Raw genomic sequence first — 20768 nt, 5'->3', positions numbered from 1 at the left:
ATATTTTGCGTATAGCGGCCTGCCGAAAATGCCTGGTTGAAAGTGGTTACACATCGGCTGCATAATTACCAATACCGAAGAAGTCAAATAATGGCCGACCAAACCGGTTGTTCGGTCTTGCTCTAATAGTTGTCAGTAACCCTCTGCCTGCCCAAAGTGAGTTGAGGTGTAGGCTCGTAAAGCATAACCTTGTTGTACGACAGACTGTCTCTTTCTGAAATTGACTTTCTTTGGTTGCTATTAGATTAGGCTAAAGCTGCTACAGTTTGTGTTTCTGTTGGTCGTCAGTGGAAAGGCAATCTGGGAACCCATCTGGGTTTTCGTTTCAATTTGCTGAGCTGAGATTAGTGGAAAGGTGACTTTGTTTTTTGAGTCGGGGGACTCAACATCAACCCACCCTGCTGTTGGAACACCTTTCTGCTTGGTGTGGTTTAGAGCTTGTTGATAGAGGTTTTTTTGAACAAGACCCCCCCCCCCTGCCCTCCTGACTTTGTTTTTATATAAAGATTGCACTCAATGTCTCTTTATCTCATGTATAGGAGCACAGGCTTAAAGCAATATTTTACTTGGAAAGAGCATTGACACTTAGCACGCACAGCTGAGTTTGTGGACAATGAGCTGCTGAAATCAGCTGCCCCATGGACACACAATCACCACCGGTGATCTGGCTTTTCTCTAAGTCTCTCCATTTTTGGTAACCTACTTTGAATATCAGCTTCTAACATAGACATCAACTTTCAAAAGAAAGCTGTCCTCTGCCGTGAACTAGCAATGCCCTTGTTAATATTCATTTAACAAGCCTTGTCAAGTTGTGCTAAATTACTTTAAAGTTCAAATGTATGAACCTAGGCACTGGTGGGGAGTATTATTATGGGGATCCACGTATGCTGCAGTTTGCAGATAGGTGTGATATTAGCACTAGGTTATCAAAGCAAACAAATGGAAGCGAACGGAGCGGCAGAAAAAAAAGGCTGGGTGGTTGAGGTGGCTGTTATGGGTCATTAAGCACTCATGATGAGTTCATTTGGAGGTGCGAGTGCTGGAAAGTGAAAATATCTTCTCAAAGTGAAACATCTTTAATTTACCAGTGTAATGTATTATTTGATGAAGCAGTATTGTTGACATTGCAATGGCTTTTGATGTTATATTAAAGTGTTGGAAAAAGCCATTTAAGCCAACAGAGGCTGAAGTAATGGCGCAGTGATTACTCACACAGTGCTTTTAATGTCTTCTGGGTTTCTGCAACATCAACAACGGCCCTGCTATTGTGTCGTCTGTTAATCCCTCGGTTAGTAAACGAATGCACTGAATTTGATTGCTGCAACACTAAATCAATGTCAGCAGCTTATTAGAATTTCATTTGATTAGCAGCAAGATAATGCTGTTATGCGATTCTTTGATGTTTGTCGAAAGTGCATGTGGGTATTGTTCCTCTCGCATGCCAGTAAACACACCTTGAAATTTGTCCTTACAAAGCAAATGTTAAATGGTTCCAGATCCAACTTTTGACCAGAAGCAATTGTTTCACAAGTACTGTGTCGTAAGAAGATGGGAAAACAAACTTGTTTGCCAAATTTGAGAGGAAATGCCCTGTTGTATCATTGCCACCCCATTCACAAGACAAACAAACAAGCAAATAAAACTTGTCATTCTTTGTCAGCCACCAATGACCATTATGTCCATTTTGGCCCTCTTCACTGAGCAGGTCAATCAGGTCTTGACGTCCTGTGTGTCCATAATGGGCTGTAATGACAGAGAGGAATGGACCCCCAAGGGTAAATTCCCCCCTCATCCTCAAGACGTTTATAGCCTTCACTAGTAGGCCAGACCATGACTCTGTCCACAAGCAGGTGTTGAAGTGTCACATTGCCTAATTAACCCTTTCCTGTTTCCAATAAGACCCCCGCAGTGGTCTTTGTATCGCTACAATAGAGTGGAGCAGGGGGCTCCACAGGCCCATTGCTGAATAAAGTAGTCCGTCCGTCCAGTAGGGAGGCTGTGGAATGGAGTGGCTGGTAATTGTCTCTTCATTGAGGTCTAGTCTGGGTCTGCGAGGCTACTTCACAAAAGTGACCAGACATGTTAGTCTTTTCTTCAACGTGTATTACCAAATCCGGGAACTTTTGTTTGAACACTGATGAATTGAGTACATTGACCACAATGGAAACAAGCACCTCAGGGCTTTTGAGTCATCCTCTTAGCAGAGTGTTCCTGACTGCACTACCGTGTACTGTTGTCAAACAGGTTAATAAAGGATTCAATCAGTCAAACATATGTTAATATGCCTCAATACAGTTCCATGTCTGATGTCTACTAACAATCCTGTCTATTCATCTCTTCACAGAAGAGGAAGCGGAGAGACAAAGACAACAGGGATGCAGTCAGCCTTTGCAGCTTCGACTTCAAGGTGAACAATGAGCGTGTACTGTCTGACCTCAGTCCAGCTTTTAGACTGCACTCTCCTAATATACTGTACATATTCATAACATAAGAACACACGACCTGTCCCAAGGCCAGTCTATGAATATTATCATGTTATCGCCGTTATGCAATGTCTAGTGTGCACGGGGAGTGTAATGATGGCTTGGCTGCTATCTGTCTTTAGCTTGTATCCAAAACAAGGTCGGCGCTTGTCTTGTTTATGCAGCGCATAACATCGAAATGACTCTGCCTATCGCTGAAACCTATCTGGGGGAGGTTAATTTGCATTTGTTTGGAACAATCACAACAGGAATTTCTTCAGAAAGTCTTCTGCTAATTACACCGTAGTATACTGAGAGCTTATTAGAAAGTAGTCCGTCCGGACGGTCAGGATTAGGAAATGTCCTTGTGCTTTACTGCGGGTGTATTGTCTGGATGTCTGGATTTTATATCTGATGTATATGTTACAGTGTTCGTCCCTATAGCAACTCACTGTTTTCACTGTTTTGGTTTCACAGTCACCACCAAAAACCCAACTACACGTACACACACAGTTTCCTAGTGTCCATGGGCGTTGAATATGAGTCAGTACGATAGAAAGATAGATAATATTGTGACATACAGGTGCTTTTTCTAATGAATTTTGTCCATGATTGCCTAATAGTAAACAACTCTGAATTTCATTTTGTATAAATTGTTCCAGTTCCTTTCAGGGACTGACTATCTCTAATCCGATAATCTGATGTTTCATCATTCCATATCTTCTCTCTTTTTGTTGTTAGGTTATAGGAGCAAATTGTCAAATCGTCTAGTCAGAGTTTATAAACAACCCCCTTGCTGCTGCTACAGCCATCCATCTATGTCTACGCTGTCTCTGTACAGACGTTGTTTTGTTCTGCGCCCGCATGCAAGAGGTGGATTACTGTAGAGATCTAGGGCTCAGACTTTACCTCTGTAACCAGTTTGATCAGTGAACAGAAGATAAAGAGGCTTTGTGAACATTTTGTGAGTATAGAGCCCCATCCTAAAAGCTTCTCCCTTATTCATATCAAGAGTCAATGAGTCAGTTTATTTTATCACAACATAACAGGTTGCAGTGGCACAAACCACTCCAGATATGGTGTGCGTACGTACGTAGACCTGTGTAATGTAATGCAGAGACTGAGTTTTTCTGCAGTGATATTATGAGCATGTACTGGCACTTTACAGATATGTCAGTGTATATATTTGACAGTGAAATGTTAAAACCTGTCATACAGGTCAAGACACTGAGTGTATTTGACAATGATAAATTGTAAACGAGAAGCATTGGGTAATATTAGCAATGCTTTACAACACATCCTTCATTATACCATCAGCGGTAATTTCTACTGGTGCCTTCAGGCCTGACCTGCCCATTTCTACGGCGAACGAGAATGCTGCCACAATAAATACCTGGCTCGGCAGACGAGGCTTCGCCATAAATGACGCATGCCGTGTTTATATTGTCACCACCTGAACTATAACTGGAGTCAAGATTCCATGAAAGATCTTTGAGCCTGAAATTATCACTTTTTTCCTCCTCTTTCGTTTTTATTCCATTTGACATGATGTTGATGACAGAGCACACACTGATGTGTAGATAGATAGATAGATAGATAGATAGATAGATAGGCAGAGTTGTTCTGTTCAACAGCTTCAGTTGCCATACATTCATACAGATTTGTCAGTAAAAGAAGCATGATGAATATATAAAATACATTACATCGATAGAAATAGAATGCAGTGAAAAACTATAAGTTATAAGCAGCTAAAAAAAAACACAACACAGTTAAGTTGGAATGTGTTCTTCTGTGAGTTTAGTGCTGTGTACAGTGGGTGCCTGGCATCATCCAGTATGGATACTGTCTTAGCCAAAGTGGGCATGGGGGGGGTTTAGAATGTACCTGCTTTATGCCGGCCTGTTGCTTTCTGAGTGTAAGCCAGCGTGGTCTGTGTGTGTAAATCTGACCAGTTTCACTAGCCCTGTGGTTAGTTACCAGGGTCTGTTTGTTAGCAACCAGGTCTTTTAAGGTGTGTGTGAGCGCTGACTAAAACTACGCTGTTGAGTAACCCGAGGATTGTCGGCCTACTTTCAAAGGCTGTGAGAGGCTGTATTGTTTTTTTAACGAGGTGCTCTCTGTGGGGACGTTGTGGAGCACTACTGGAACGGCCGACCGCCGTGCCTGCCTTGCCTTGCCGTGTCTCGAGTCTCTCTTCATCTTTTTAAGAGAGACAGAGCACTTCTCAAGAGTATGCTATTGCTGGCCCAAAAGATCAAGTGCCCCAGGTTGTTTTTCCCCTTGTTCTTCTTTTTTTTTTGCAACCCTTCACCAGCAGAGGTCACCCCAACCAGACTGGCTTGTTGTTGGCTTCAGTTCAGTGTCAAGTCAACCGTGTTTCTTCTGTGACCTGCGCTCAGTGGTGGAAAAAGTACTCATATTCTGTATTTAAATTTAAGTAAAAGTACCAATACTGCAAAATAGAAATACTCTGTTACAACAACTTACAAGTGAAAGTACAGAATAAAAAATGTACTTGAGTAAAACTACAAAAGTATTGGCATCAAAATGTACTTAAAGTACCAAAAGTAAAAGTACTAAAATATTTGAAAATAGCTTCGCGATGCGACGCGTTGTGAGCTTGCAGATCGGCTATTTTCAAATAGCCTATGTATAAAATAGGGCTAAAGTGGTTAATGTATGTTTTATAATATCATAATTTATACCTGAAAAGTAACTAGTAACTAAAGTTTTCAAATAATTGTAGTGGAGTAAAAGTTAAATATTTGCCCCTGAGATGTAGTGGAGTAGAAGTAAAAGTATTGGAAATACTCCAGTAAAGTACAAATACCTCAAAATTGTACTTAAGTACATGTACTTAGTTACTTTCCACCACTGCCTAATGTCTTGGCCAGAGTTGTAATTAGCCACTGTGGTCTCTGTGCTACTGATCATCATGATGATGATGTGAGGGTATGAGTGCAGTGCAGTCCCTGGGGCCTGAGGCTCTGTCTGTCCATGGCACGGTATGGGTTATAGAGCGGTGAAACGACACGGCTTTTACTGCATGACTCACTCACTCCTATCATTCTGACTGTGTGTAAAAACCTAGACTAGAATTATAGCCTATAGTGGTGTGTGTCTGTCAATGTGACTGCGTGTGTGCGCACACACACACACACACACACACACACACACACACACACACACACACACACACACACACACACACACACACACACACACACACACACACACACACACACACACACACACACACACAGGCTATCTATGTGTGTGTGTGTGTGTGTGTGTGTGTGTGTGTGTGTGTGTGTGTGTGTGTGTGTGTGTGTGTGTGTGTGTGTGTGTGTGTGTGTGTGTGTGTGTGTGTGTGTGTGTGTGTGTGTGTGTGTGTGTGTGTGTGTGTGTGTGTGTGTGTGTGTGTGTGTGTGTGTGACTGTGAGAGAGCGAGAGAGAGAGAGAGAGACTATGTATATGTCTGCCCCTATGTTAAATTACAAGTAGAATTAAAAAAAGATAATCTGTCTGTGTGTACACACCTGCTGCTGTATATAATCTGTGTATATATGCGTGTGTGTGTGTGTGTGTGTGTGGGGGGGGTGTGTGTGTGATGACTGTACTCCAGCTGCAGTTGAGAGTGACTCGGGGCGTTGAAGCGAGGCAGGCCTAGCCACGTTGTTGAGTTTTTTTAGCACGGCCGGCCCACCCAGCCACAACCCGGCCCAGACATACACAGCTGATTCAGGCTTCATGCAGAGTGAGTAACGCGGAGGAACTGCAGACCTTTAAAACACCTTCTCGACGACACGCACAAGACAGATAAAAACTCCCTTCCAGTCATGTCTGTCTACTTTCTCCTTTACAATGAACATTGTCATGTTCGCTACTTTGCTGATGGCAGCACAATCATCTTAAAATACCCAGACAGTGAGGAACGCTCAACTCAAACACCCTAACCTTTTGTGCTGCAGACTTACTTGGATGCGTGCTGGCGTTGCACACTGAAAATAGCCAAAATAGAAAAGCGGTCACAACGCAACACTTTGTGAGCATGTAGATAGGCTATTATTTTCAGTGTGCAACTAAATATAAAACCCTGAACAACAAGGCCTTAGCCACCATGTAGCTACATCAGCATCTGGCATGTCTCTCTCTCTGCCATAGCACAAATGCTATGGGGCCCATGTCCTGTTTCACACCTCCGTGTTGACACAGGCGAGGGGATGAATTAGGGCCAGCAGGTCTCGTCCATTTGCCTAAAAAACACAGACAGACACACACACACACACACACACACACACACACACACACACACACACACACACACACACACACACGCAGACACACGCAGACACAATTCTCACACCCCAGAGTAGCTCCCTGCAGTACTTCCACTTTGCACCGTGTTAGCTGACCCATCACACCTTTAGCACCTTGCATTCTGTGGTCCATTTGTGCAGCAGCTGTATGGGTGTGCAGAGCAGCACGCTCAGTCACAGGTTCAGGCTGAGGGAGAAACAGACTGACTCATACACACACCGGGCAGGTGTGTTTGGCGTTTCCCTAACCGTGGCGGAAGAACAGTTTTTCTGTCTGGGTTGAATAGAGAACTCCATGTCTGACTTCTGCTTCAGAATTGGCATAGTTTAGTTTAGTTTAGTTTATGAGCACATTGTAATATAAAATAGAAACGATGCATATCAATTGAAAACAAGTTATTGTGCAAGAAAAGGAAGAAGCCAACAGGCTTATTTGGAATCCTTTCCTTAATGGAAGAGGTCATTAAATAGTATACATTAAAAGTTCAGTAAGAACAATACAAAATAATACAAGTTTACAAGGGGACCAGCAGTGCAATAAAGAAATAAAAACACAAAAACTGCACAGAAGAAGAAAAAGACAGAAAAACCAATTACACATCAGAACTAAAGTATGACTAGGGTAAATTTAAATAATTTCTTTGCCTTGTTGGGTAGGAGTGTATGTCAAAAGTAAAACAAAAATATACATAAAAAGAATTGGCAACGTCTTTTGTCTATTAGTCTATGTTTTACACTGAAACTTACACATATGGATTTTAATTCAAACTATAATTATACAGCAATCATCAAGTGAAATGGGGGGGGGGGGGGGGTCTCAACCCAACCCTCCCCCCAACAGATCTCAATATACAGGTTTCAGTGTAGACTGCTGTGTGTATGTGACAATGAGACCCATCCATTGATATTGTAATCGAACCAATGCAATTGCCAAGGCTAATAACGGCTCTGTCGTTAGTTAAACCACAGAACAAACAGAATGCAGTGCACTTTACACATTCTACAGCTTACAATGACACTCGCTCTCTGTTTCACCCAACAAGTAATAGCCAAATACTTATTACCTACTAAGTGGTCATTTATGTTTAAGGTTTGCTGTACTGCAAAGTTCTCAGTGTTAATTTAACTCTCTAGGATTGCGCAGCGTGCTTGACTGATCTAATGGGAGAGTCAAATCTTTTAAAACTTTTAGCAGCGTTTTGACTATTTTTTATTACAAATCACTTTAACTATGCATTGCTGCTGACCATGTTCTGAATCTTACCACCGTTTTTTTGCAACACTTCACTTAAGGGTCAGGTCTATATTGTATTATAATCACATTATAATGCATTATAATGCATTATAATATGCTTATAAGGTACTTATAACACTCTTTATAAGTTGTTATGCATAATTATAAACATTTATAAAGAGTGTTATAATGCCTTATAAGTGCATTAATGCATTATAAATGTGGTTATAACGCATTATATACCGACCTTAATATAAAGTCGTACCTATTTTTTTTTTTCCAAAAAACTACCTTTTACTTTCAGATGATAAAGCCACCTTAAAATCTTCTGCTTCTCCAGCTAATTTCCTGAATGATTAAAAGTTAACCTTTCAATTTGAGTTTCTGTAAAACAATCATCTGGGAACTACTTTCTGGTAGAGACATACATTCTGTTGTTTGCATGTCTTCAAATGTGTGATGACTGACAGTCAGCAAACCATACTTAAATGCATGTAAACCAGTGGCTTCCTGGAAGCCATCGTCTTTATTTACCGATGCACACATTTACCCAGGAGAAAGTCCTGTAGAGATATGTTTTCCTGTACTAGTATTCGAAAAACCTTAAAACCTCCTTCCCCCAGGTGACACTCCCATTATTATGTGAGATTACATGAAGCCGGCCCGCAGTCCTGCATTGAGTTAGTATTATTATTGCAAACTCTCTTCTTGGTAAGCATTGTATGTGATCCTTAAAATTCTCACTACTGTTTTCAGTGTGAGTGAATCGGCAACAGGGAGCATGCAGGCTGTAGTCTCTTCTTCACACTTCTAAGTAAAGTGATACCCCCCCCTCTCTTTCTCACAGCAATGGGAGTGCTGTGTGGAGTTTGCCCCTCCCTCTCTCCCTGTCTGGATATAAAAGCCCTCCCTCCCTCGGTCCACCTCAGAACAAAGTTTAGAGAGTGTGAGAAGTCTACTTCAGGGACCCGGTCCTGCATCACAGGGGAAAAAATGGAATAAAGGGGGAACGCATCTACTTTTTTTTTGTTTTTGTTTTTCTCTCACAGTATTTATTTAATCTATTTTTCTCACGTGGATTACTCAAGAGCGGACTCCATCAGGATTAAAAGAGGATATCGTGTTTCTACTGAAAGCTATGGTGGCTTACGATGAGCTGGGTAGCTTGGTGCCTATCAAACGGACGCTTCAATTGATAGACTACCAGAACCAAGCCAATAAAGAGTCAGAGGTGAGAGGCGTGGGTGGGGAAAAGACATTTGTTTTATTGTCATGAATTTATACGTTTGCAAATTAATACCCGTTTTTGCTTTGCTGGGCTGTGAGTTGTTGTGTGTTCTTAGTATCGGCTTAGACCAGGGCTGGATCAGGTCACCTTATCAGATGTTAGTGAATCAGTGACTAGCCCTGTTCTTATCTCACCTGGACACGCAGGGTGTGTGGGTATGTGTGTGTGTATTTGCATGCACTTTGTGCTAGAGTCGCCTTTATGGATGTTAACTGCTGTTTTCCTGTCTGATCTAGGTTACTAGATTAGATCAACTTTATTGACCCATTGGGACATTTAGTTAACGCTAAGTTAATTATTGGAGATAATTGGACTGTTGTATAACTAGAAACAGGAGATGGTTTGCCTTGTCCCCTGTTATGCTGCATTTCGGCGAGAATGTGACCCGGCAGGTAGCTCAGCCCCCAGGTGGGGATACTGACTGATTAAAGGAGGCAGTAAAGATAAAAATCACCACAAAGAGTGAGGTCGGCAGGGGGCAGACACTCAGCAAACAAAGCTCCATCCTTTAAGTTAAAGAGATCAGTCCTCTACTACTGGGAGTGCTTGATGTAAAGCACAAGAACTCCATGACAATAGGTTCATGCTAATGCAAAAGAAGTCAGGTGGTTGGACTTCCCCATGGCCTCGGGGCGATGTGGAGCAGATTGTCTGTTGTCAGGTGTAAGTGCTGCCCACACAGCAGCCTAAGAGCATTCCTTTTAGCCTTACAATGAAAGGGACTGCAGCAGCGCTGCCGGTTCCAGGTGTTCTTCCTGTTCTGAGGCTTTCTACTTCCCCATCTCAGCTGATTTTTTTTTAAAGAAGAGTATCTTCTGACTCAGTATATCGTTGAGTCAATTCTTTGTGCCCAGGATGCCATCCCTTCCTTCCCCTTTCCAATAATTCTGCGGTTTCATTTCGGTAAAGAGAAGCAGAAGTCTCATTTGTCAGGCCTTCTGGTGAAAAGAGAAGTGAATCCCAATCCTTGGTTTCAGATGTGCACATTTTGTGATAAACTCCTCACCTTTCCCGCAATGAAGTGAGGCCTGGTTGCCCTATCCCTGGTCTCCATCAGCTCAACTTTGTGGTTGTAATCAGTGCGTGCAGAGAGCCGGGACAGACCCCCGGTATTAGCAGACAAGCGCGTGCATGGTTTACATCAAAGGGAAAACAGGGGCGCGGGAAGGGAACTTTTCGGGGGGCCTCCCCTTGACTGAAGAGTTTATGGGAATGTAATCTTGGGAGTTAGGCTAGGAGTGTTTTATTGCTGGGAGCACACATGTACAGTACATGTGTTGTTGGAAAAAACGTGAATTGGTGCTTTGGCGTGTCTGTGTGTGTGTGAGGGGGGGGGGGGGAGTCGGTTGTTCCACTGTTGACGGCTACCTAAACCGGCAGCACAAATCCCGGATCTGGCTGGTTTCCTGAAGTGAGTGGGACTGAACAGCCCTCGAGGGAGTTCCCTCTGGACACACAGTCTGGAATAGAAACTATTTTCTATCAGTCTGCCTGCAGTGTTGCACTTTCCAGCCGATAGAGTGGTAAACGGGGAGCCTACACAAAGAGTGGGACTAGTGGCCCTTTGTTATTCCAGGGCTGGTCCCCCAATGGACAGGAAAGGCACAATGGGCAACACACGTTTCCAATATTGACTCTGGAAGCCCCCCTCCTCACTCACTTGAAAACCAAATTCAGGCTTTTTCCCCTCTCCCTTTGTCCAGGGAGTTTAGGCCGAAACGCTAAACTGGCGTTGATGAGCTGCCCTTTCAGTCAAGAATCGTTTTCACAGGGCCCTCTTCCTAATGTGGATTCCTTCACTGACCACGATGAGTCTGGTGGTTTGGAAGTGGCCCCTCTCTGTTTATTGGTCCGTCTCAGTTTAGAGGGGGGTTTGCAAAGTAATTTTTTTTGGATGGCTGTCTGTCTTTGACCATAATATTCTGGTCCAGTGTGTGGAGATACGTGGCCACAACCACAGTGGCTTCTAATGCCACTCCAGACTTAATGCAGATCTGTTCCACAGCTGTGTCTGCGGGGCCTGAATGGCCACTCTTGTTTCTCAGTTTTGCTGAGCTGAGGCAAAAAAAAAAAGAAAGAAAGAAAGAAAAAAATCCTGGTTCGCCCTGAGTCAGTAGAAAACACAGGCAGCTCTTTAGCAACTGGTTCTGCAGTGCTCAAAAAATTCAACAAGAAACACGTGCACACTGCCCCCGCCCCTCAAAAAACATCTCCCAAAGAACTAAGGAGATAATTACGACTGCGGCTGTCTTCTACTGTCATGTTTTTGAAGAGGCTCTGTGGCTTGAAATCATTACCTCACATCTGCAGCGCTTTGATTCCTCTGGTCTTGTTGCTGTTGGCAAAGTGCCCAAGCGTCTCTCTCTCTCTCTCTCTCTCTCTCTCTCTCTCTCTCTCCCCGCTCCCAGCCTCGGGGCTCGGTGAAGGGAGGCAGCAAGGGGGAGGAGGGGGGAGGGGTCACCTGGTCCAGGTGTGGTGCTGCTCTCACGCGAGGGCTGCTGCAGGGGCCTGCCTTGACTCGCATGCAACAAAAAAAAACACCACTGTTGTTCTACCCTCCACACACACACACACACACTCACTCCCAAATATCAACAGTCAGCAGAGTGAGGGGGGGACAGATTCACTGTCTGTTTATGGCAGTGTCTCCTTTCCCCGCTTCCTGCTTGCCGGTGTGTTTGTCTTAGCTGTCCCGTGATGACACGGTGCCACACTGTCCCATGCCACACACACACACACACACACACTCTGGGAGTTAAAGGGACCAGTTAAAGAGCAAGGGCCACTCAGGAGCCATTTGTCTCTCACACTGTTTGAGTGATAGAACAGAGTCTCTCTCTCTCTTGAGTTTTGCTGTTGTCAGGCCAGATAGCCGAGTACTGTGTGACTATGTGTGTGGGTGGGTTGGGGGGGGGGGGGGGGGGGGGTTGCATGGCCACTCTCGGACAGCTGAGAGCACGGGTCCCGTGCATTCCTGGCATGCCTCCATGCCCCCTTCCCCAGTAAGTCATCTGTCAGAGAGGAGGTCTTTGTGCTCTGTGGGCCCTGGACTCTTAACATGATGGAGCTGACAGCTGTTGGGGGGGGGGGGGGGGCTTACTCCTCCTCCTCTTTATCCTAACCTCACTAAAACTCTGTCTGCTGGTCTGTCTGTCTGTCTGTCTGTCTGTCTGTCTGTCTGTCTGTCTGTGGGCTCAGCTCAAGAGCAGGGAGTGGAGGCTCCGATACAGATTTATGAGTTGAGATGGCGGGCTTCATCACAAGGGAAGTCACAAGGGAATGCCTGCACTCTCTGCAGGGTTCCTCCTTGGTGGAAATTCCCTATGGTGGCCTGATCGAATCCATTAGTTTCGAGTTCACGGCACAGGAAGTTTAGTATTACTGTAATTCAGTGGTGGAAAAAGTACTCAAATTCTTTACTTAAGTAAAAGTACCAATACTGCAATATAAAAATACTCTGTTACAAGTAAAAGTCCAGGATCCAAAATTTACTTGAGTAAAAGTACAAAAGTATTGGCATAAAAATGTACTTAAAGTACTAAATATTTGAAAATAGCAGATCTACAAGCTCACAACGCGTCGCGATGCGACGCGTTGTGAGCTTGTAGATCGGCTATTTTCAAATAGCCTATGTATAAAATAGGGCTAAAGTGGTTAATGTATGTTTCATTATATCATAGTTTATATCTGAAAAGTAACTAGTAACTAAAGTTTTCAAGTAAATGTAGTGGAGTAAAAGTACAATATTTGCCTCTGAGATGTAGTGGAGTAGAAGTAAAAAATATTGGAAATTGGAAATACTCAAGTAAAGTACAAATACCTCAAAATTGTACTTAAGTACAGTACTTAAGTAAATGTACTTAGTTACTTTCCACCACTGAGTTCACGGCACAGGAAGTTTAGTATTACCGTAATTATGCACAGTGTGTGAACATGACAAAGCGCCTGACTAACCCCTTGCTGTGTCACTCTCTCTCTCTTCCTCTCTCCAGGAACCCAGCAACAAGCGTGTACGTCCTCTCGGCAGGGTGACGACGCTAGCCAACCTCATCTCTCCGGGGAAGAGTGGGGCCGTCCGGCGCTTCGGCCAAACCATCCAGGCCTCGTTCCGGGGGGGCGATGGCAAGTCGCCAGGCATCATGCCCCAGAAGCCTTGCAGCAGCAGGGCGGCGGCCCCTACGCCGCCCAAAAGGAGGAACAGCACGCTGTGGTCCGAGACGCTAGACGTCCACCAGAAGGGAACCTTCTCCACCAAGGAGATTAAGAGGCAGGAGGTGAGAAAACGACACAGAGTTCGTGACTTTAAACAGTCACACTGAAGACTACGCTGTACAGATCTCTGCATGTCGGGTCTGCAGCCAACTGCAGCCAGGGAGAAAAAACTATAACCAAATAGCATTCTAGGTCAAAAATCCAGGCAATAGCACAATATTCTGGCTGTCTGGACAGTTTTATTATTAAGCCCAGAGGGCCAGTACAAAGGATTTAATGCACTCCATGGCTCTGACGCACAGTGGTGGAAAGTAACTAAGTACATTTACTTAAGTACTGTACTTAAGTACAATTTTGAGGTATTTGTACTTTACTCGAGTATTTCCAATTTCCAATACTTTTACTTCTACTCCACTACATCTCAGAGGCAAATATTGTACTTTTACTCCACTACAATTATTTGAAAACTTTAGTTACTAGTTACTTTTCAGATATAAATTATGATATAATGAAACATACATGAACCACTTTAGCCCTATTTTATACATAGGCTATTTGAAAATAGCAGATCTACAAGCTCACAACGCGTCGCATCGCGACGCGTTGTGAGCTTGTAGATCGGCTATTTTCAAATATTTAGTACTTTTACTTTTGATACTTTAAGTACATTTTGATGCCAATACTTTTGTACTTTTACTCAAGTAATTTTTTTATTCTGGACTTTTACTTGTAACAGAGTATTTTTTTATTGCAGTATTGGTACTTTTACTTAAGTAAAGAATTTGAGTACTTTATCCACCACTGCTGACGCACTCAGACAACATTTTCTCCCCTTTTTCTGCTGCTCCACTTGTGCCAGTAAGCTTTTCAGACTATGTTAACATTCACATGTCCCCATAGTATTTGTGCTAAAAGAGCTAAGTGGGGTCAAAACTGTGTGAGCCAGTGTAGAGCTGCAGGTCTTACATAGTGTATAGCTGCACTGGGCCCTCTACCTCTGTACTCGACTCCTACATGGCAGACATCTCAGCCAACTGTCAGGACCCATAAACACCGTAGCACGCACATGTAAGCACAGACATGGAGAGCAGGGAGGAGGGAGACACTAGAGTCAGGCAAGCACACAGATTTAGTGGTTGACCTCAGCAATCTGGCCTCAGCGTTGACTATTTAGTGTAATGGGTACTGAATGTAATAATAGAATGACATCCAGTCCAATTCTTTTTACATTTTTTTTTCTCTAAATGTCTTTTATCTCCTTCCTTCCTCAGGCTATATTTGAGTTGTCTCGCGGAGAACAGGACCTGATTGAAGACCTGCAGCTTGCACGCAAGGTTTGTATTTTGTTTTTAATCCTTCCTTTTTTTAAACCTCCTCGACTGGAGGGGAGTGCGTGTAAAGAAAACAAGATTTGATCAGAGGCTGGCAGGGCCTCCACACACTTGAGCCAGAGGTTATAAAAAGAAAGGAATGATACCTCTTCGCTGTATTTCCCTCCTTACCCCTAAAGCGAGCTATTCTTAGCCTCCGCGCTCACCCCCGATCTCCTCCCTCTGTTATCATTAAAGAACGCAATGCGGGAGGATGGTTATTTGACTACTTTCCCTCTCCCTATCCGCAGGCGTACCACGACCCGATGCTGAAGCTGTCCATCATGTCCGAGGAGGAGCTGACTCGCATCTTTGGCAACTTGGATACTTTCATCCCGATGCACGAGGACCTGCTGGCCCAGCTGGCTAAAGCCACCGGCCAGGATGGGACCGTGGGACAGATCGGACAGATCGTCGTGAGCTGGGTAAGTGCCATGTCCCACCGTTGACCCCATGACCAGTGTTGGAAAAGTTACTAAAACATAGTAATATATTACTTATTACATATTACTTGTTTAAAAAGTAATATAGTTACTTTACTTATTACTCCCTGCCAAAAGTAATTAGTTACTTTACTAGTTACTGGAAAAAAGTAATATATTACTTTAAGTTACATATTACTTTATAGTTACTTTCCAACACTGTGTTGGAAAAGTTACTAAAACATAGTGATATATTACTTATTACATATTACTTGTTTAAAATGTAATATAGTTACTTTACTTATTACTCCCTGCCAAAAGTAATTAGTTACTTTACTAGTTACTTGAAAAAAGTAATATATTACTTTAAGTTACATATTACTTTATAGTTACTTTCCAACACTGTGTTTCAAAAGTTACTAAAACATAGTGATATATTACTTATTACATATTACTTGTTTAAAATGTAATATAGTTACTTACTTATTACTCCCTGCCAAAAGTAATTAGTTACTTTACTAGTTACTGGAAAAAAGTAATAATATTACTTTTAAGTTACATATTACTTTAGTTACTTTCCAACACTGCCCATGACCTCTGTGGTTTCCATGCATTTCAAACAAATCGGTGTCGTTGGAGTGCTAACTATTTTTCTCCCCTTTTAATGCAGCTGCCCAGGCTGAACGCCTACAGGGACTACTGCAGCAACCAGCTGGCGGCCAAGGCCCTGCTCGACCAGAAGAAACAGGACCGGAGGGTGCAGGACTTCCTGCAGCGCTGCCTGGAGTCGCCTTTCAGCAGGAAGCTGGACCTCTGGAGCTTCCTGGACATCCCGCGCTCGCGCCTGGTCAAGTACCCGCTGTTGCTCAGAGAGATCCTGAGGCACACGCCTGCGGAGCATGCCGACACAGCCAAGCTGGAGCAAGCGGTGAGTGTAGGACACACACACACACAGTGGTGGAAAGTAACTAAGTACATTTACTTAAGTACTGTACTTAAGTACAATTTTGAGGTATTTGTACTTTACTTGAGTATTTCCAATTTCCAATACTTTTACTTCTACTCCACTACATCTCAGAGGCAAATATTGTACTTTTACTCCACTACAATTATTTGAAAACTTTAGTTACTAGTTACTTTTCAGATATAAACTATGATATAATGAAACACACATTAACCACTTTAGCCCTATTTTATACCTAGGCTATTTGAAAATAGCCGATCTACAAGCTCACAACGCGTCGCATCGCGACGCGTTGTGAGCTTGTAGATCTGCTATTTTCAAACATTTTTGTACTTTTACTTTAGGTACTTTAAGTACATTTTGATACCAATACTTTTGTACTTTTACTCAAGTACATTTTTAATTCCGAACTTTTACTTGTAACGGAGTACTTCTACATAGCAGTATTGATACTTTTACTTAAGTAAAATATTTGAGTACTTTTTCCACCACTGCACACACACACAGTCAGTCAAAGAGTCATCTTTATGTCCTCCCCGTGGTTGTGGTGGTGTATGTGACTAAATATGAATGTTTCTGCTTCCAGATCACCATCATCCAGGGTGTGCTGTCGGACATCAACATGAAGAAGGGAGAGTCCGAGTGCCAGTACTACATCGAAAAGCTAGAGTATCTGGACGAGAGGCAGAGAGACCCGCACATCGACGAGTGCAAGAGCCTGTTGTGTCACGGGGAGCTCCGCAACAAGAGTGGCACGGTACGGCATGCACGTCATTACACACACACACTTCCGCTTCTGCCATCATATGCACCAATGCATGCTCCATATTAACCCATTAAGACTGACCTGGAACTGTGTCATTTTTAGATTTGAGCTAAAAAGCATTATTTTACACTTTGAGCTATTCAAAAATAGCAGATCTACAAGCTCATAGCGCGGCACCGAGTGCCGCGCTACGAGCTTGTAGATCTGCTATTTTTGAAAAATCGTGAAAATGTGTGCAAATCTTTGAATATATATACTTTTAAAGCGAACATTTTTTACTCAAATCTTTGCTTCTGGGGGGTCCCTGGAACAAAATATTTTGATGGGGGTCCGCGGCCAAATACATATCCTTTTGGGGGTCCTGGACATGAAAAAGATTGAGCACCACGGATATAGAAACATACGTTTTTCAGAAAACTGTTGAGATTTAGGAGACATGTAGAATCGGCTACAGGTCTCAATGGGTTAACATGTACGGCAATACGGCGATGATTTAACCATATGATAACAATCTATATTTAGATTCACATTGTTACCGTAGGAGATCGAAGTCAGCGATGGGATTTTAATAAGTTCTTTCCTTCCTTCCTTCTTCTAGAAGATGTACGTGTTCCTGTTCAACGAGCTGCTGGTCCTCACGCGGCCCGTGACCAGGAACGAGCGCCAGTGTTTCCAGGTGTACCGGCAGCCCATCCCGGTGCACGACCTGGTTCTGGAGGACCTGCAGGACGGAGACGTCCGAATGGGCGGCTCCTTCAGGGGGGCTTTCAGCAACTCAGACAAAGGTGAGCAGACACCACTCCCACCACAGTTTGAATAGCTTTATTAACCACATCAAGCCTGGCTGGCATCCCTTTTTTTGAAAATAGCCGATCTACAAGCTCTCTTGTAGATCGGCTATTTTCGCTGTCATGCATACAGTATATAAGTATATAGGGCTTAAGTGACCAGTGGTGGAAAGTAACCAAGTACATTTACTCAAGTACTGTACTTAAGTACAATTTTGAGGTATTGTACTTTACTTGAGTATTTCCAATTTCCAATACTTTTACTTCTACTCCACTACATCTCAGAGGCAAATATTGTACTTTTACTCCACTACAATTATTTGAAAACTTTAGTTACTAGTTACTTTTCAGATATAAACTATGATATAATGAAACATACATTAACCACTTTAGCCCTATTTTATACATAGGCTATTTGAAAATAGCAGATCTACAAGCTCACAACGCGTCGCATCGCGACGCGTTGTGAGCTTGTAGATCGGCTATTTTCAAATATTTAGTACTTTTACTTTTGGTACTTTAAGTACATTTTGATGCCAATACTTTTGTACTTTTACTCAAGTAAATTTTTAATTTTGGATTTTTACTTGTAACAGAGTATTTTTATATTGCAGTATTGGTACTTTTACTTAAGTAAAGAATTTGAGTACTTTTTCCACCACTGTAAGTGACTAATCGAACTCTTCCATGTCCTTCCTCCTCCGCAGCCAAGAACATCTTCCGTGTGCGCTTCCAGGACCCGACCCAGGGCCAGTCGCACACGCTGCAGGTGAACGACATCTTCCACAAGCAGCAGTGGCTCAACTGCCTGCGCAGCGCCATCTCCGTCCACCGGCCGCTCCCCGCCGAGGCTCCCGCGTCGCCTTCGCCCGCGTCGCCTTCGCCCGCCGACGCCCGCTCCAAGCGCCGCCCCTCCTCCGTCTCCGCCATCGTCCACATGGAGGAGGCCGACGAGAACTGCCCGGTCGGCCCAGAGAAGGCCCAGTCGGCCCCCTGCTCGCCGGCGCAGCGCGTGGACGAGACCCCCAGCCCCGCCTCCTTGTCCCCGTCCTCCCGATCCTCATCGTCGTCCTTATCTTCGTCCCCGTCATCCCCCTCGTCGCCCTCGTCCCCACTCTCTTCGCCCGTACCGCACAAAACCAAGAAGGAGAAGAGGTCCTTCGGGTCCTTAGGAAAGAGAAAAGAGACTATGGTATAAAGTTGCAACCGTAGCAGTGTGAGAAAATGGACTCCCTCAGAACTGACTTTTTTTGTAGATAAACACAAAAGGGACGATGCGGAGAAGAGAAGAGAAGTGGGTTGTAGGGGCAGTTATAAGTCTGCCTCGCTCACTGGGACTTGTATTTATGTGTGTCTGTCTGCGTGTGTGTATTATTTCATCAGTGTTCTGTGTTACTGTCCTCATCGGCAGCTATTTACCTTACCCCTCCACCCGTCCCCTGTCGAGTGGACAGGGGCCGAGCTCATACCACAGAGATGCAGTATTCCACAGAGACCTGCATGGCTTCCCTCGGCTGTAATTAGGGAAGCGGTTGGCTACAATTAGCCAACATGTGCATATAGTCCACACATTAATCTGTGTGGTCGTTTGTTGGAGAAGACGGAGGTCGTTCTGTTTACTGTTAATTATAAAGCATTAATGTATCATTATTTTGGGGGGTAATTAAAGTGTTACATTTTTAATTTTATATTCAAAATTTTACCGTAGCTCTTTTTTTATTCTATTTTCAAACAGCACTGTTTTTTGTTTTGTTTTTAGCTTTTAGCTGAAGTTATTTGACATTTTTGGGCATTTAGAGGTGAATAGTCAAAGAGAACCCACCGAAACAAACGAAAAACTGCAAATTTCTCTGTGAAAGGATGATTATTTTTTCTCCCCCAATTTACTGGAGGACAAGTCTTATTTTTGTACATTCCTATAATGACAGACATGACCCGGCTACATTTTGCATTTACTGCAGATGGAGGCATTAATTTAAATGCAATCACTTTTTCTGTTAGAACAAACACATTGCTACAAGTAGCAATTTTGAATCATTTGATGTTACAAATGGGGTATTTTGTTTTATTTTCAATGTAAAACAAAAACAACAACTACTAACTGAGCCATGTTGGTTTAAAAGAAAGCTGACTTCATAATGAAACGGATCACTTTTCAATGTAGCATCTTGCATGGAGCTTTAGTTGGTGACACTGCTTGCGCCAGTAGAGGCAGCGGAATGTATGTTTGAGGGGTTTGGAACTATTGAGGACAAGAAAGTTTGTTAAAATATTCAAGGATGGTTGTTGAATGGAAAAAAAGAATGTTATCAGAGGGCTTGAGAGAGAAAGTAGCAAAAAAGGTTGATAAAGCTTGTTGATGGAACCGAGTTGGATTGTTGATGCACGGTGTTGTATCGCCACAGTATTGATATAGCGCTGTTGAAGCGGATGTGGTACTGCACCGTGCACACAATATGGATGTTTGAGGCACTGGTGAAAAGCCAGTGAGAATATAATGGATCAAGTATGTAGGGGAGGGGAGATGATGGAGAGTTTCTGTATGTGATGGAGAGAAGTAAAAGAGTTGCGTTGTTAAACAAAAGAACTGAGGAGGCCAAGAGGGTGATTTGACTGCCACGGCCTGTATGTAAGTGGTGTAATTGAATATTTAAAGAACAATAAAGATCTGTGTAGGATTTACATCTGACCTTATGCTCTCTTGTGTTTTATTGTTAATGATGTAATAATCTATTGTCCTGATCGATCTGGTTTGGCAATGCAATAAGAAAATTGGTTAACAGATTTTACGGTAGGCCTCCTGCTATCTGCTGTAGGCCCGTGGGTTATGATTCATTCTGCCATGAGACAAGAGTGAAACAAGAAGAGATAGTCGTTACCGTATGACTACAATTACTCAAGCTTCTAAAACAGTCATTCTTATTATTCGAGTTCCACGGTAAA

At 43.2% G+C, this 20768-nt stretch overlaps 1 protein-coding gene across 1 annotated transcript; it reads left to right on the top strand.

Annotated features, from left to right (window-relative positions):
- The first annotated feature begins 8957 nt into the window (after positions 1–8957).
- net1 (neuroepithelial cell transforming 1) lies at positions 8958–20514 on the top strand. Its single transcript, XM_080421679.1, has 8 exons — positions 8958–9246; positions 13296–13577; positions 14787–14849; positions 15137–15310; positions 15978–16235; positions 16858–17028; positions 17636–17822; positions 18533–20514. The coding sequence occupies exons 1-8, from the start codon at positions 9154–9156 to the stop codon at positions 19021–19023; spliced, it is 1719 nt and encodes a 572-aa protein (XP_080277805.1). The 5' UTR covers positions 8958–9153; the 3' UTR covers positions 19024–20514.
- The last annotated feature ends 254 nt before the right edge of the window (positions 20515–20768 follow it).

Source organism: Gymnoscopelus braueri (genome assembly GCF_963280865.1).
Source record: "Gymnoscopelus braueri genome assembly, chromosome: 23".
NCBI classification, from domain to species: Eukaryota; Metazoa; Chordata; class Actinopteri; order Myctophiformes; family Myctophidae; genus Gymnoscopelus; species Gymnoscopelus braueri.
Note: the sequence above shows the minus strand (reverse complement) of the source record. Positions and strands in the feature narration are given on the sequence as shown.

What these genes read in the sequence shown, in the direction of transcription:
- net1 (XM_080421679.1), top strand. Translation starts at nt 9,154, where the DNA reads ATGGTGGCTTACGATGAGCTGGGTAGCTTGGTGCCTATCAAACGGACG. An exon ending in ACCTGCAGCTTGCACGCAAG is followed by an intron (nt 14,850 to 15,136) that starts GTTTGTATTTTG and finishes CCCTATCCGCAG; the next exon opens with GCGTACCACGACCCGATGCT. An exon ending in CAGCCAAGCTGGAGCAAGCG is followed by an intron (nt 16,236 to 16,857) that starts GTGAGTGTAGGA and finishes TTCTGCTTCCAG; the next exon opens with ATCACCATCATCCAGGGTGT.